The sequence below is a fragment of the Aquila chrysaetos genome, chromosome 15, assembly GCF_900496995.4.
Source record: "Aquila chrysaetos chrysaetos chromosome 15, bAquChr1.4, whole genome shotgun sequence".
Taxonomy (NCBI): domain Eukaryota; kingdom Metazoa; phylum Chordata; class Aves; order Accipitriformes; family Accipitridae; genus Aquila; species Aquila chrysaetos.
Window position 1 is genome coordinate 19733117 of NC_044018.1, and position 18141 is coordinate 19751257.

The following is an 18141-nucleotide window of genomic DNA, read 5'->3' on the forward strand; positions in this document are numbered from 1 at the left end:
AATGCTAGAAATATTTCTCTAATCCTCAAAAATAAACATTAGGAGTATTAATTTAGCACATTTGGAAAAGAAATGTATCTCAGTCAATCAGCTGTCAAGGTCACTATAATGATTCGAGAAGGGGGGAGGAAAGGGAGAAGAGGCTATTTCAGTGAGATTGTGATAACTGGGACCACTCATTTGTATCAATAATGTAGTCTCTGATGAAAGCATGGCAGGTCACATAGATAATTCTTTCAGCACACATAAATGCCATTACAAATAAGAAGAGAGCTTGGTGAAATGTCTACTCCCCTTCCTAAAAATAAACAACTCCTTCAATCCTCTCCAACATCAAAACAACAAAAAAACCCAATCCATGAATAGTCCCAAATTATCTTTTTCAAAAGAGGGGTATGATGTGGGGCCCAAGACCGAATCCAGTATTTCATCCACCATACCTTAAAATCATTCATTACTCCTAGCTTTTGTTTTAGAAATTCCCCCTTGATCACACATCCCTACTGCGATTAATGGAGAGGATGATGTTAACCATGAGCAAATATTTTATGATACATTTCTATTTTTCTTTCCTTGTGGGTGTCTGTAAAACCTGGACACAATTAAATAACTCTCCTGTATTACTTCACTTATGTTAATCTCTCCTTTTCACATGTCCTCACAGTTTGGTAACCACGTTCAGCCTTTTAGGACTTAGGTGACAAAAAATTAGATGTTGATTCCTGCAGTGGAGACATCTAGGTTTCCTGTTAACAATCCAATAGCACCAGATACAGTTCTCAAAAAGGACTGCAAAGCAGACAGACCAGATGTCTTCAGTCTGTGCTATAAACTGAACAGGCACCTGATCTGGAAACTGCATAGCCCTGCGGGATGAAGCTTCTTAGCACTGGCAGAAAGGGGTTAAAGAAAACCTGCAAAGCAGTAAACAAAATCAAAAAGCCAACAGCTGATCATTGTATGTTACTGAAATGCCTGAAACCCACTCTGCAGGTCCATGCACCCATGCTTCCACCCTACGCATTTGTTTTTCTTTGTTACTTATCAAGGACTCCGTACTCCACACTGCCATTCATTTCAAAAGCAGCTCTGTGCACTGAGAAGTTGCAAAATTGGCATCTTACAGAATGTGTTACCAGGCAAGTGGTGCAATGCTTTATCTCTCTGCCTGTTGAAAAACTGGCAAATGAGATGCTCTGTTCCAGACTAGAGGAGATGTACATGATAACTCCAACGGTGTGGCACCTTCTTACAGCAGCAATAAGGAAATTACATGCTAAGCATAATCCCCATAATGAATTAAGGCTGTCTTCACATAAAGTTAACAAGGTTTGCTTCAGCTAGTCTCACATGAAAAAAAAACATTATCAGCCTCCTGGAGCTCCAAATGCAGCAAAGAAGCAGACAGGGAGCAGACCTGGCTGACCTCCACAGAAAATAGCAGTCAACAGTCTCTGCAAAGGTCCCACGGGCTTTTTGGCAGTCTTAAACCTACAGGCAGCGGCACAGTAGACACATAAAGATCTCTCCAAATTTTCAGCAGCCTTGTCCCTTGGTAACTACTAGCTGCTGCTTTTCTAACTATGCCTCCTCCTGAGGAGCTCATCTCAGCTCTAAAGCAGCAGCGGAGAGGAAAAGCAAGGAGCCAGAAACTCACAAGTGAGGCAGACTGCAGGACACAGAATTATGACACAGCTAGGAAGAAGTCCTTGTACCTTAAAGGGGGATCAGTGTCTTGGTTTTAAAGGGGTAAAAAAGAAAAGAATGTGGGGATAATAAGGTCAAAAATGATGGTAGAAAGGGGATGATAACAGGGAAAAAGTGAGTAGGAGAAGAGATGCAAGAAGAATAGTAGATACAAAGAGAGATGAACAGAAACTCCTGGAGCGCTGTGGATAAATCTTCAATATCAGATTGTTTCTCTTTCTCCTAACCCTTTTGAAAAGAGTAGTAAATGTATTCCTTTGACTGTATTTGCAAATGCCTTTATGATATATGCTGCTCTGTCCTCGTTTCAGCTCACATGTGCATTCACTTTTTCAGGACATACGTAGATGGTGTATTAAGTCAAGTACAATAAGACATTAAAGCTGCTTTACATCCAGCCAATTTGAAGACCAGGCAGAAGAGTTCAAACAGGTCTGCACCCTTCTATATAAACATTGTTTTAGGGAATTGTTCATAATAATTTTTTTAACTCTGCTAACAACTCTACTCAGCCTCTTCCTGTCTCAGAGACAGACTTGTACTTCCCACAAGCTCTAGGTGAATGTTTTCCTAGAAAGAAGTTGGTAAGATTAGCTGTTAGCTGAAGCTGAAAGGTTTTTGTTTTCTTGGTATGATGTTTCTAACTTGCTAGGCACCATGAGTGGTCCATACAATCCATAACAACATGTCACCTCTTGTCCAATTCTTAAGTGTACTCAAATGACCTCATTAGTATAAATTCCATTAAAAAAAAAAAAAATGCTTGGACAACTAATTTGTTCTGATGACCCTTCTTTATGCAGTAATGTATCCTATACTACTGAAGTTAAGCAACTAAGAAGTAACAGGAAAAAAAAGTAATTGCATATAAAATCATGAAAACGACAGTGTAGATTAATATAATCTAAATCTTATTCTAAAAAGTGAATCAGGTATTTCAGGAGTCTAAGTACCAAGTAGCTACAGTGAGACTCAGCCATCTATGTAGAAGCATCCTAGGCCAGTGTAGCCCTGCAGCCCCCGTATGATGGCAGTTCGATGTAAAAAAAATTAGTGGATTTCAGACATGAGGACTGAGAGGAGCTAGTCAGCCAAGGCTTAAGATGAAACATCCATCTACCTGCAACAGCAATACACTTAAATATTCATCACTAAAAGATAGTAGTCATGTTCTTTGTTTCTTCTAAGTACAAAAAAAATTGATTTAGTGCATCAGTTTGATCAAGGGCAAAACTGTGAAATTAATTCCAGCAAATAAAAGTATAAGGTGTATCATTTCAGAGGCTGAGTAGGCTATGAGATTACAAAAATACTGTTTTAACAACTCTGGGGCAGTCTTGTGAAGACTTCTGGCATACTTAGGCAAGCGATAAAAACACACTGCCTGTGAAAAAAATGTTTAAAGAATACCTACCTTGTCTGTTCTCCTGTGTAATGCTAGTCATACTTCCATCTTCAGCTAAGCCTTGTTCCAAATTTTCTAATATCTGTAGTAAATTTTTTAAAGTAACCAACATGAGTTTAAACAGCACTATATATTTAATGCAAATTACCTACAATTGACAGTCTATATGTAAACCAATTCAGGCAGGAATGCTTCACCTAGGTACAGTTCAAAATTACTGATTATTACCATAGCTACATCAATTGCACAAAGTAAGAAAGCCATTGTATGGTAGAAGAATGTTAGAGTTCAGGTTTATGATACTTACAGAACATTAAATGTCAGCACACTCTAGGGACATACACATTTTGTTAAGCAAAACATGAAATATGTTTCACCAGAGAATGAATGTTAATGACCACAAAGAAAGTCAAACTGTTTTTTCATAGAAAGCTACTGTCTTTTGACTCCCCCACTGTAAGTATAGGCTCTGGTTTCATCCTTTTGTCCTTAATGAAGTACTCCTCTTAGCTCTTGCTGCAATTTCCTTCTCCAAGTTTGGGTTTTATTGCTTCTTTTTATTTATTATAGATTTTAAATCATGTAAATTGTTGAGTGAATGGAACATTTGTTGTTTTATTGGAAGAATGAAAATGTATACTTAATGAAGCTTGTGTCTTAAGCACTTTTAAAATATGTATGCAAGGTTCCATCTGAAATGCAAGTCAACTTTCCTTTTTCTAATCCCATTACAGTTTCTCCAAATTTGTTTTCTGATTCCCACAGATCACCCCATTTTTCCTGTTACAGATTTATAACTGTGGTTGTAGAACAATGCTTGAGATTTCCTTCAAAAAACCATTAAGGCCACTTGCTCTTTAATTAGCCGTTGTGGTTAGCCGGTTAGGGAAATATAAGGCACTGCCTCTTCCGGGGACTGAGAGCACTTCTGAACACAGATCTCTCAGCTTCTGTCAGTATAAGAAGTAATTGGTTTTTCCTACACCAGCAAAGCATTCCAATTGTGCTCAGTGCTTTGTAAGCAAACACTTAAAAACAACCCAGGAAATCCTCTAAAGCAAAGACAGGTAGAATTCATCTGGCCTCAGACAGTGTGTTGGTGCCTTCCACAGCCAATGAAGAGCAATCAGTACCTCCAAGAAGCCAGTTCATGCCACCTATTTTAGACATCTTCAGGTGGAAGGAGTTGCCCTATGAGATACCAAGCTCTTTGCACAGACTAGAGTGAAAGCTTGAAGTTAGGTGCCATAAATTTAGCTACAAGGAACTTAAGAGCAAGGAGAGACATACAATGAAATGACAGCAGCTACCACATGCTAGTTGAGCCAGGGTAATTTTCCCAGTAAGAACTGTTAGCCCATGACAAATACAAGGCAGTATCTTTTAGTGTAAACCTCATTCACAGAGGGCTAGGCTAAGCTGCCTTACCTCAGATTTTGAGAGGCTATAAGCATTCACCAGTAGATACTGCAGCTTAGTTGATTGGTGGCAATTTATGAGATCACAGTGGCATGCCTGCAAGACTGAATCTCAGTCCCACTTTCAAAAGCAGCGTAGCCACTTAGAAATCACTTGGAAACCAAAGCACCACATTTCAGTGTTAAATGCCTAGTGTATAATGAGGCACCTTGTCAGAGAAAAAACATACATTCTTCTCTCCCACAACCCAAAACCACCTTATCATCTATTTTCTCTCTAGTCTAAAAACCATGATCTTTCTCTTCCCCTAGAAAACATCTAGTGATCACTTCTCATTTTCAATAAGGCTCAAAGTTCTTACTCTTGAAATGGTCTAATCGTAAGAAGGTGGCTTTATCAATGAGACATGCTGTCTTGTTTAAAAAGACAATGGGTTTCTCTGAAAACGTGCTCACTAACATCATGAAAAAAGAAAGAATTAGATATTAGCATACAATTAGAGTATTACATTAACCATTCTGTGACATTACTTGGGGATATCTAGCTGTCACCTCAAGCTCAACGTAATTAAAACAGAACTCAGTGCTGATTTGAGGCTAATTGTTTTATTCCCTAGGTTTATCTCCTTCTGCCCTTCTTAAAGTATAGGAACATCATCTGCAGTTTTTCAGTATTTGGGCATTTCCTCATTTTTTCAAGAATTGTTTAATAATAACATTAATGATTCAGGTACTTCCTCAGTGTAAGCTATCTGGGTTAGTTGACATGAAACAATTTTAGCAAATGCCCTCATCCCACTTTTCTACAGATGTAAACTGTTTATTCTAGCAGTATCACATGGGATAGTTCTAAACATCCTTGTTTCTATTATAAAGAGAAATATGATTGAACACTACTACCATGTAATTTAAACATCAGTTTTACACACGACCTATGCTTTGTCAAGACAAATACCCCTAGACTGAAGTAACATATGAGAAACTGAATACTTATGTGACCTTAATAACCGAGGCAGGAACCAATCAGTAGCTACGAGACTGAAAAGTTCATCAATTTGGAAGTAAACCAGAAGACTAGGAGATATAAAGAGTGTGTATGGAAGGGCCAGGGAGGAACATAACTACTCACGAAGGAGAGTGGTGGAACTACAGAGGGAGTGGCAGATGGACGAATGGCACAAAGTATTTTTGAAAAGTTTTGCAGAGATAATACTTGCAGAGGCTTTTTTAGGAAGCAAGACTGTCAACCCACTTGCCACTGCTCCACCCACCTGGTAGAAGAGCCCAGCACAGCTCTGCCACTTGAAGGATTAGGGTTAAAAAGTAAAATATGATGAACTATTAGATGTGTGCATTTCCAGGAGCTCTCCCTCTATCAGCTAGGAAGCTTAGGCACAAACAAGGGAGGAGTTTAGATTAAGCCTGACTTGTTCTTTTCACATTTTGGTCTCCAGGTAAGCATTTATTAGCATGTTCTCAGCATTATTAGCACTAAAGTGATCACGCCTATGTTTTTAAATAAATACTTGAAAAGAACAAACCCTTTTGTGATTTAAATTACTACTGTTACTCTTGCTGCTTGGCTGTTTGGAGACCATTTATTTCAAGGCGGACTTATAAGAGCAACAACTCATTGAGGCAATTCATGTTGGGAAGACCAGCAATAACACAGAGACAGTAACAATTTCACTGGATTCCTCCCACAAGCTGTAATATGCATTTGGCACTACAGATTATTTCTTTCCCAAACGTTGTACCTATAGACAGAGATGTAAAATATCCAACCAGGTCTTGATTACAAATTTGCAGGAATACTGGAAAAGGTAAAAACATTATTGCCTATACAGGGAAAATAAAAATTATGTTTTAGCACTCAACCTCCAATCTTGCTTCAGGTACCCGAAATATGTAAGTAGATGGGGGCTGAAGTGACCGAGTTACCAAAATAGTGACAAAGTAAATATGGTTAGATCTTTAAGTCAAATGGCTAATCCAAAGTTGACAAGTGTCTATAGAACGTGTACAACAAAAAGCAAGAGGGAATTTAGCAGGTTAAAAGGAAGGATCAGATAGGAAAAAAAAACCACAATTACATTAAGGAAGAGAAACAAAATAGAAATACAAATTTTCTTATGATAAGAATGCATTAGCATTAGCCTGGAATAGCCTCCCAGGGGATGTGACCTCAGCTCCATAGGCTGGCTCATTAAAAACTAGAAAACAACCTTGCATTGCAGAGAGACAGACTAGGTGAGCTAATAGGTCTTTTCTCTCTTCTAGCTTTTATGACTCCAAGATCACCTCATTTACATAATGACTATTCGTACGCCCTTCTGTAAATACGGATGACCAAAAATTATTTTTCCACTTTTTAAAATAGGGAAGTAAAACACTAGAGGCTTTTGGTTGAAAGCTCCCCAATTAATTCTGTTATAACCCAAATGGTTCTCAAGTGTCACATACAAATATTAAGACTAATGAGTGTACATCCTTTATGTTATTTTCTTGGTTATGCCATGCGTTTTCGTAAGTATTATGAACTTTATTTTTGAACATTTGAGGTGAGATCGAGATTATTAGACTAACAGCATTCTAAACAAAATTCAAAATATATATCTAAACAATGTGTTTTGTCAGCCAACCCTGACTTCAAATGGTTAAATTATGACCAATTTACAACTGTCTTTAAAAACATATTTATCTTTACAAGCTGTCCTTTTTCACACTCTTGTTTCTACAGTTGTCTTTGCTCCAAAAGACAAGGTATTTAATTGAATGCAAACAAATGAAGTATTCTGCAATGAGGTGTCTAGAATAACTGATCAGAAATATTCCCTTGAGAAGCGTGGTATATTTTATTTGTTCGTTTGTAGTTTTCTGTGTATTGTACTTTAAAAAGGACCATCCATCAGCACAGACAATGGCTTTTCCTGGCTACTGTATCCTGCCTCTAGTGGAAGCTGTCAGAAGCAAAGGGAGATCCTCCTTCTGACCACAACTGAACACACACTAACCTGGGAGAAACTTTACAAACTTCGACACAGGAAGGCAGAGAGAAAGAGATGGCAACCTGTGAACCAGCAGCAAGTGCAGAGAACAGGGGACTCCTCAGAAGAGCTAGTGGAAGACGTACAGACAGCCTCAAAGAAGCTTTCCTCAAGGGCACAAGGGATCACACAGAATTTGTAGTGACCTAGGCCACTAGCAGTTGATGGAGTAAGAAGATGAGTAAAAAGACCTGTTCTTCAAGAACTTAGCAGGCAGGGAAATATGTATATATTAATTTGTAAATCTCCTTTATTTCTAATTCATCTTGTTCAGAACATCCAGTTTCCCTTATTTAAACAAATAATCAGCCTAGTTCATGTTCAAACAAATTCTTGTTTTATAGTTTAAAAGCTTACTTGGTACACACTGGGTATGCTCTAAGGATATGCACTTCAATGAAAAGAGTGCAGGCAGAGCCACCTCAAGGTTGTAGATGACTTACAGGTCTTTTAAAGAAGCAGGGGAGGTTAATTTCCTTTTCTTTTATTCCTCTGTTGACCGATAATCTTTAAGCTGTGGAGAATCATGGCTGATCACACTGTAACTGAGATAATGGCCATTTCAACAGTTAGCCAGATAGCTGATGAATGCCCTGCTCAGCAGACACTTCCTCATTCACATTCATACCATTTCCTCTCTCTCAGTTACAAGATAAAGGAACTTAGAAATAAGTTAAGTTTTTGGAATCTAGTGGCACCTTCATGACTGAGGGGAGACAATGCAGCACTTAATACAAGATCGCATAAAAGCAAGATATGAAACAGCTGATCTGCTGCAGACCAGGGTAGGCAAATGCCAGTAGAAGTACTGTGAAATCCTGCAACAGAGGAGTAAGGCATTTCCTAGAAGAAAAAAAAATTACTTCAAATTGAGGAGGACTGTTTATGAAGGAAAAGGCTGGAGAGAACAGCCTGCCAGTGATATTATTAGATGAGATGGTCATGAACAGGTAACAGCATTTGTGAAGTGTTAAAAAGTAGCACTTCTTGGCCAAATTAGATAGATCTCTCAACTGTTTCCAAATCAATTCTTTCCAACTCTGTAACAAATACCACATTCATCACTTATTACCTAAACCCTTCATCTTTTTCCCTCATAATACAAAGAACTGTTTTTTTTTTTACTGTAAACATTTGGTTATCCTAGTCACTACTGTGCTAGAAACAAGTTGATTTTATATTCCTAAGGCCATTATAGCTATACAGTTGGCAATTATCAAATCCCTTCACTTCTGTTATCCAAGTGATTTTCAGGAGTAAACATAGGAAACTTGCAAGAAATACTGAAAATACAAATTAATCACACATATTTGTCTTATATACAGTTTTGAACTTTCAAGTGTCACAGATAAGACAACAATGCTGCATTTAGTCTAGAGTTTACGACATTGTAACATTCATAGTCACTGTTGCATTAGACTACTTGGGAAAGATTTCTGTAAAAAACACCTAAGGAGGAATGCTTAACAGTCACGGTGTTGGGTTTAGTGGATAAGGCAAGTGCTCACAACACCATCACTCCAGTTTCAGCACCAACAAATCCCATGTTATAATTTCGGCCATAATTTTGTATCATAGCACTCGATAGAAAAAAACAGAAACCCCCAAACAGACTCAGCAGGTCGTATTTATATTCCCAAATGACTGTTGTTTCTAAAACCAGCTATTCAGACTATTTCTGAAGGATCAAGACTATTTTTGAAGGATCAAGATCATTAACAGCTGTGTTTTGAGCTAGCTGGACACAACTGAGGGAAGAAAGCTCTCCTACTTGCCCTTAAACACATCTGCTTGCTGTCTTCCATGTCTTGTCTGGTAAAAGCATGAAAGCAAGTGAACTATGCTGTCCAGTGTTCTACTCGTTTTAGTCAGAGCTACCACAGAGGAGAGGAGGATATATCCTAAAATGGAAGAGGCACTGAATTACTTCGATTAGTGAGTTCCTTACTTCTATCAAGATGGAGTAAAAAAAGTCATCATTGAAACTTAATGTTCTTTATAAGTGTGGCAGGTACACCTGCCCCAATAAAGACGGAAACTTCTGGAACGCTGAAAAGAAAGTTAAACTAGAAGCCATGGTTTGGGGATCCAGCTGCCCAGCTGTGTGGTGAGTAGAGTCCTGTACACAGAGTGCCCCAAGTCACGTACCCCAGCTACCTGAGCACACCAGGAACACCTCATCCATCAAAACACCTCAGTTACGGGAAGCTCCTAGACCCCCAACCACACATGACCACGAGCCCCGATCCGACTCTGGGTATAAATGGAGCCCAACAGAAGACCCCTTTGAGCCAGCCTTCCTCGATTCTGCAGTTGGAGACTCTTCCCTTAGATCAGGACGCTATCTAAGGAAACTTCCTGGGATTGAGTGCCTTGCCTTATTGGTGAGTGATATGCACATTTTGAGTCATCATTGTAAGCTTAAGTTTGGTTACAGTTCATGTAGTTCCCAACTGACATCCTGAACCTGTAAATAAGTTGTGTTTGTCACAGTGTTTACAACCCAATATTCCTGTTCAATCTGGCTGTTATATCTCAATACCACGTAACATTCCTGTTCAATTTGACTGTTGCATTTTGATATCATTAAAGAAAATTGACTTTCAAAACATATCGCTGTTGGCCTAGTGTTTCTGTGACAATAAGGACAATAAAATGTATTTCTTAATGTTTAAGAAATGTTAGTGCATAGAGAAGCTGTTACCTTGGTGCAGATTATCTTCATACTATGCAGTCTGTCAAGTGATTCCTGAGGATTACCTAGGTACTGAGGAAGTTCAGCATGTAAAATCCGCATGGAGAAAGGAACCATGGAACCTAGAAACAATTAATTTTATTAAATGCATTTGCTATAATGATCAGTTTGTGATTTGCCTACATTGCACAAGGTATTTCTCACTAGTGTATATGACATAAGGTCCATTTTACCTTCATATCTTTTTCTTCTCCTGATGAAAGATATGAAAGATGAGAAAACAGCAAACTTTTTCTCAGCTATAACGTGACGTATTGTAAAATGTTTTAAATAGGTAAACACTTACATAACCATAATCAAGAAGGCAAGAAAAAGGTGCATCTAATTCAAATTTTCAAAGATTTTTATAAACTAATTAAAATGAAGGATTAAAAAAAAGGAAGTTTACTCAAGTTGCAGCTACAGCATTACTCCTAACATTTAATAATTATGCATATTTTGCAATCAATGCAGAAGAAAGAAGATTAAATTATTGGCCTTAAAAGCATGCTTGTGAAAAAGTTATGTGATCAGGGCATGCAAAACCACTTCTATGTAATCCTTTTCCAAATAAAGCTGATATGAAGGGCCCCTATATTACCAAAAAAAACCCCCAAAAACCTAAACCCAAAAGAACAGAAAACCAACACAAGTCAAAAGAAATAAAAAAATAAAAACAGTATAATGAAGAACAAAAATAATAATACTATAATAGAAATATTAGATCTAAAAATATATCAAGTCCTCTGGTAAATTAAAATATATTACAAAATATTTTCTTTTTTCTATTAATATCCATAGGTTTGTGTAAAGGTCTGAGTCCACTATGCTGAGCAGAGACCATTCCATTGCTCTAAAGAGGACTTTTAGTCTGAGTTTTACTTCATTAATGTTAGCTCTTCCATAAACAGTTACTAAATGACTTTATACTTTGAGACTGACTCTTCATAAAGATGGTGTATATTTTGAGTATTTTCTGGGTTATTGAAAACATAAAAAAATAGGGAAAGAATTTTAAGCAATATTTGGGGAGAAAAATAGATTTCTTCCTTTTCACATTAGTTTACTTTTACCTTTATTATTATTATAATATTTACCAAAGACCCAATCCTCTAAGTTTATGAGCATTCTGGCTGACTTCAAGGGCAGTTTCAGGAGTTTTAGGGAATCCTAGTATGTGCAATATCTTGCTTTCAGATAACTGCATATCCTGATACACAGACAATAATACTGAACATAAACTAAATGCTACTATTAAAACCAAATCAGAGCTAGCATAATGGGGAAATAGGGCTTGCAAAATACCGTGCTACAGTTCTAGTACTTTAATATAATAAATTTGCTTACTTTAAACATACTCTAAGGGGATTTCCCTCCCAAGTCACCTCTTGCCTCATCTTTTCTCAAAAATAGGACTTGGGAGCTTTTTAGATAGATTTTTGCACCAGTTCTTAACAGGTCTGTATGTCAAAGAGGTAAATGCTGTATACAATGAGTCACTGCCTCCAGACATTTTTTTAAAGGTTGACAAAATTTTAATCACAAAACTCATTAATTATGACCTTCAGAGTAAGCCACTTATATCTACACAAATTCTCTTTTGCCAGTGCTAACTACTCCCCATGGCTTCTGTGACTGCTGTATTCCTGTAACGGATATACACAGGAGTTTCATGCATCATCATATGTGGAATAGAAATTTTAAGAAAACAAAACTGCCTTGGAAATTCTATTAAGAGGAGCATAAAAGGTTATTCAACCGGTAACAAAAGATGTGAAATATTTTACGTATGTATCCTGACTAGTACCTAGCATGACACAAGTAAAGATACACAGTTAGAGTGTATAGGGTGAACAACAATGAAAAGGAAGGTGAAAATAATTTAAGAGTAAATTCCATACCAGAACACCACAGAAAAATTGCTTTGTAGACATGTTGCGAACTTAAGAACCTGCACTGCAAACCTATGGAAGCAAACGTGACCTGTGGCAGGTTCCATCTCTACCAGCCCTTGGGTGACCAAGTTCTAACTCCACCATCCCACTGTAATCCTGCCAAAAAAAGCAGTTCCTAAAACCAGCTAGTTTGGAACTGTTCTTTTGGAGAAAGTAGTCTTAATTTACTGCTAATACATGAACCATGCACCTATTGCTGCACTCAACAGGATTTCTGAGCAAAGGTAAAAAAAAGGAAAAGTTTTGTTCATCAGTAAAGCTTTGGAAAATCTGAGGTATAAAACAAAAGGAATCTAAAGTTTTAGCAGCATTTTTGGTTAATGACTGTGTTCTAGCATCTTCAATTCTGAAGAAGTTTGTATCATTACATTCTCTTGTAAAACGCAGCAAAAGGTCAACTCAATAAATACTCATACAGAAAATCTGAATTGGTAACAGAACAGCTCAAAGTACAGATAGACGGGTATTTAATGGAGTGCAGATGAAATGCCTCACATTATCCATTTTTATAAAATTTATATAATGTTTTGCAAAACACTTTTTGAGATTGCATATTTTGTAAAGTATTGATCTAATATATTGCTGAATGAAGCCACACTATTATGGTCCATGCAAGGGGAAGGAATAACCCATTACCAATCTACATCATCAGAAGTGGTGTCAGTGGATGTCAGAATGATGAATGCGACTCCAGGCCAACTTAGACTCCATAAGAATCTGATTTATTTCCTATCACAACTAAGACCTCAGTTGTAATAGGCATTCAGAACTATATTACTTCAAAATGTACTTTATTAATGTATTATTTCTCAACCACTTAGTGTTTCCTTCATAGCATGTGACCAAAAAGCATTCCAGTGTGATCCTCAGTAGGTAGGTCAAGTGTGATGACAGATCTCTCAAACAAAACCAGAAGGAAGCTGACCCATGGTGTAACGGTAGTCGGTGTAATGACTTTTCAAACCAGAATTCATATTACTATTTCACACAGGAGGATCTACAACTCTAGCGTCTGTTTCTTCTTTCTTTTTAAACTCATGACATAACTAGTATCCTGCAAGAAATTTTACTGCAAATCCATCCAGTGAATTTCTGTTACTGCTTATTAAACAGGCTGCTAACGTTATTTAAAATCTCAGAAACACCAACTGTTTCTGCCCTCTTCCTCAGTTTCCTTGTAATCCTTCTGAATAGCAGAAGATTTTTTTTTTTTTTTTTTGAAGAAAGCACAAAACTGTATGCATGCTCTCACACACGTATGGTAATTGGGGAAAACAGAAGAGAAAAGAAACGAGCTTCTACCACCAGTAAGGCTGTCTTACCACTCCATGTAAACTGTATTTTGTAACTTCAAGTCAAATCAGATGAGCAAATTGCTCATAAAAAACCTGCAGCACTTATCCAAGCCACTCATCCAAACATACTCTGTTTATAAAAAAGAAACTCTTGAGATTTTTGGTTAAGTACATTTTCCGAGATATGTTCCTGTTTCCAAGTAAGCTGGTTTTTAGTTAAATGATATGAGGTATGGATAATATATCTAATTCAGTTCCTACATTAATAAACTGATTTTCTGATTTAAAAAAAGGCCATAAATTTACTTTAGATTTGGTAAAGCTTTCAATGAGTGCTACTTATATAAAGTGCTAATACAATTTATATACACTTCTCAGGAAGAAATAGATGGCAGTAATACAAAATGCATGTGAAGAGATCTGTTCACCAAAACAATTCTGTAACTCCTGGTTAACAGTTGTGTAAAAACTGACACCCTCCCTCCCCTGAGTTCTCTATCCAAAATCTGAATCTATAATTTTCTCAATCTAAGAAAATGGAACAATCATCTTTGAACTTGTCTGAAACAAAAATGTCAAGAAAGAGCCCAACAGAAGCAACAGAAAGTTACTAAAAATCTTTTCACAGCGTGGATGGGTATGAACCTTTGCTCTCACAGGACTCCGTAAGGTGACCTGCATGCATACCATGGTGGAAGAGAACATTGTGAGCATAATGGGTTTGAAATGCAGCCCAGCAGAGCTTCATGGAGTAAATGGCAGATGAAAAAGGTGAAGGCAAACCGTAATAGGACTCTTGCAAATCTTCATTAAAGCCACATCAGTTCACTGATAAAAAGGTAAAAAGCAAAAAATAAAGAGAATCACAGGAAGTGCTGACTTGGAACAGTTAACTCTGAGCTCATTAAGAATTTTGGTCTACACAACAGGACGTCGATTTGTTGCTCTATGATGTTGCCATATCATGTTGATCAAAGGCTCATCATTCAGCCTTTTTCTGCTGAAAGAACAACACTGTGGAGGAGCACATTCCTATTGTTAAAAAATATAGGACAGAAAAAGAAACTGCACACAAATCTACAAAATACAGCTTCCACTCTGTCTTGGAAGACACAGAACTTTAGGCTTCTGATAAGTATTCCTTAACATTTTAATATGAAGATGGTCACAAATGAAAAAGAGGTGACACCTAAAAAAGGCAGAGTCTGAGATTTTAGAAAACACTGTAATTTTCATTTTACATTGTCTAGGTTAAAAAGAAAACAATTGAGAAGAGGTAAATGACATTTGCTGATGACTCTAGTAGATCAATAATAATAGTGTTATGAAGGTCTGAAAGGCAGGTTGTAGAATTCAGAGTATAAAATTTAATTAAAAAAGCAGATTAAGAGCAGGGAAAAAACCCCTATACTTGCCTCAATAAACACAGTTACATTGGGGAAAAACAAAACAAGAAAGTAAGACTGACTACATTAACACGAAGCTGTAACAGAAATACATGTGCTTGTTAGATTAAGAATGACATCATACTGTCTGAAAGGTTTCACCTACTTGCTTACTGTTAGGCCACACAGTTAAGGCACACAGAGTAACACATATTTTTTTATAATAGGTTCCTATACCTATTACATATATTATTATTATATTATATATAGGTTCCTATACAGGTGGGCATATATACTCCTGTGATATCCCAGTAGGGATAAGAGATTTTTATATAAACACTGGATTCTGGCATGTGCTGCCTTTTGCAAAACTATTTGGAATCAAACCCATGTCCTCTGTTATATTTCACTCAGTACTGAATTTAAAACATTTAAAACAAGCAGCATATCCTATAATTAAAATGTTTACTTTAGAGCATGGGAGAATGGATTTTGCTCTCTACTTCATGCTTTGGATTTTTAAAGTAGTAATGCCCTCTTACACAGCAAAACCACGTCAACTAAGCTTAGATGATTTCAACAAAAGGCAATACCCTACAAACACTGTTATGTATTAAAATTTTATTTTTAAGTTAAGTAAGTCTTATTCTAGCTTGATGTTTTACAGTTGACCTTTATTGCTCCTCTTTAGGGGTTTCATAAGAATTTTATATATAAAAAGTTCATAATGGAAAAATGGTTTAATTTTAAGACAATTCTTTTCTTAGTTATCACTTTTAAACAGTGGAGAATTTTTTTCAAAGACTATGATTTCTGATTGTTACTTTGGCATGAATTAATCTCATTTATATATATATATATATATTATCAGCATACAAAAGGCAAAACTAAAAAGTGAAAAAAGGTCTGCTGAAAGGAAAATAGATACTCCAAAAGCATGGGAACAGATGGAATAAATAGTAAGATCAGGTAGAATTTTCTAAGACCACAGATTTCAATTTCTATTTCTTTATGAACAGCTGCACATTTTCATAACTGTCATAACATAAACATCACCTCATGTCAATCAAATTCAAACTGCAGCCCTCATCTGCAGCCCTTTTAGAGCAGAAAAAAGAGGATTCCAATGGCTCGCCATTTTATCTTCATATTTTCTTGTTGCAAAATCAGTTAACAGAAATGCTTTCTGTTCTGCCTTCTACAGCTTATTCAACAAATCTTAAATACCAAAAAGCAGCAGTAGGGCAAATTATCATTTACTGAAAATATAAAGTGGGATCTTATGACAGTAAAAAAAAAACAAAACGAAGAAATAAACCCCTCCTTCACTGGGTAAAAGAGAAATACAGAAAACCCAGTTTCAGAAAGACATTCTGCTTTATACACATGTATAAACAGAGAGATGTATATCCTTGCATTTATATGCACACATACTTTTACATACTTCTACAACAGCATATTTGTATAATTTATAAGGAGATTTTTAAGAGCGATGATGTAGTAACTTTGAATCCTAGCCTTACTGACTGTCAATTAAAAGTACACTTAAAAATCCAAATTCAACAGACTAGTTTCCAAGCTTTTGTTTATTAATTTCATTCCGGAGAGACTGAAGAAGAGATAGGAGCGTAAACATTTGTAACCATTGAAAGAAAATGTTTTGAAAATTTTATCTGAAATTGGATGTTTCCATATAGTTCACAATTTAATTGCACGTGACCTAAGAACACAGATATTCTGAATTAAGATCTAGTTTTGAAAGGTTTCAAAAATACCTTTTCAGTAATCTGGAGTTATTTGCACTGAGGCAAGGAAAACATAAGAGAAAGAATGCAGAAAATCCCTGCAACAATTGCTCTACTGCAAAGAGATCACCATAAATCTTACCTACTGATAACTGTAATAAGGTGCAATTTAGAAGTTACTTGTTCACTTTTAAGAAATACTATATAAAGCTGGTACTGTCTACAATGAGACTACGTAGCCTTGGGAAAGAAAGCACAATTAAATGTTTCAGCAGCAGTCTACCCCCTTAAAATTACAGACACATTTCTTAACTAAAATTCTATTATTTCAGAAAAAATTGTATTTGCAAGTCTGACTACTCTGAATAGCCAATTGGAACCACAACACTTGAATGGTATTTATTCAAGCCGTTTCAGCTGATTTCATACATAGAAGGTAGCTCTGAAGCAACAGAACAGCTAGAGAATTTAAAGAGACAATAGAGATGTACACAGTACTGTAAATAAAATAATTGGCAAACCAGTTCCTCTAGAGGCTTTGGTATGTTTTTTACTGTCAACACGAGCTTGAATGAAGAACTCTTCCGAGCAACTGCCAAGACTGAAGCAGTCTGACATGGGAGTGTAAGTTCAGGCACAGCAGTATTTATGGTAACATACGAGAAAACCAATACCACGTATAACAAGGATTGGGAGTCTTTTTTTTTTTCCTTCTCTTTTCCTGCAAAATTTAGAAAAACAGATAGGAGCACCCTATATGCTACAATTTCTTTAGTCTGCGCATTTCTTCTCTTATCTCTGTTTTTACCTTGATTATTCCCTTCTGCCTCCCCACACACCACAATTATTTTTCTTTTTTCCCCACACCACTTCCCATTCTGCTACAGTTCTCCCACTAACCAAAAGTTGATGAGGACAGGAAAAAAACAAAAAGGACATTTAATTTATAGCATCATCTAAAACCATGCTGAGAAAAAAGGAAAGCAAGCTTCAGCAAGGCTGCCTCCTACTAGCATAGAAAGTAGGAGAGAAGGGCAGAAGAAAGGAAGACAGTAAACTCAAAATGGTCAAATGTCATTGTAGAGGCATCACTATGTTTACTGTGAAAGCATACAGGACATTAATTTCCCCAATCCATGCCTGTCCTTCCTTATGGCATAGGCTGACATTCAGAAGCAAGACCAAGCTTCAGAGAGCAGGTAGACCTTGGAGCTGTACACAGTCCTCTGCACTACACACAGTCCAACGTCTGTAAAATGCTTTCTGTGGGTATCAGAGAAAAATTCTGGATGAGTGTTTTCACAGTAAGCAAAGTGTCTCTACATCAACAGACATACGACAAGTTTACTATTACATCTTTTGCTATTTTATAAGCTTATTAAATGTAATAATAATAATAATAATAATAATTTACTACATTTCATCTTAGACATCAGCACTGAAAACTTGT

The 18141-nt window shown here is 36.6% G+C and overlaps 1 protein-coding gene across 3 annotated transcripts in view; it reads right to left on the reverse strand.

The window, feature by feature from the left end:
• The window catches only part of TRAPPC12 (trafficking protein particle complex subunit 12), a 55941-nt gene that overhangs the window by 17197 nt on the left and 20603 nt on the right, over positions 1-18141 (reverse strand). For 2 of the 3 annotated variants that reach the window (XM_030037425.2, XM_030037426.2), the window contains exons 6-7: positions 10282-10394; positions 3122-3194 (exon numbers count right to left, since the gene is read on the reverse strand). In XM_030037425.2, the coding sequence (XP_029893285.1) occupies positions 3122-3194; positions 10282-10394 (186 nt within the window). The remainder of the gene's footprint in view (positions 1-3121; positions 3195-10281; positions 10395-18141) is intronic. The other variant, XM_030037427.2, reaches the window with a different exon arrangement.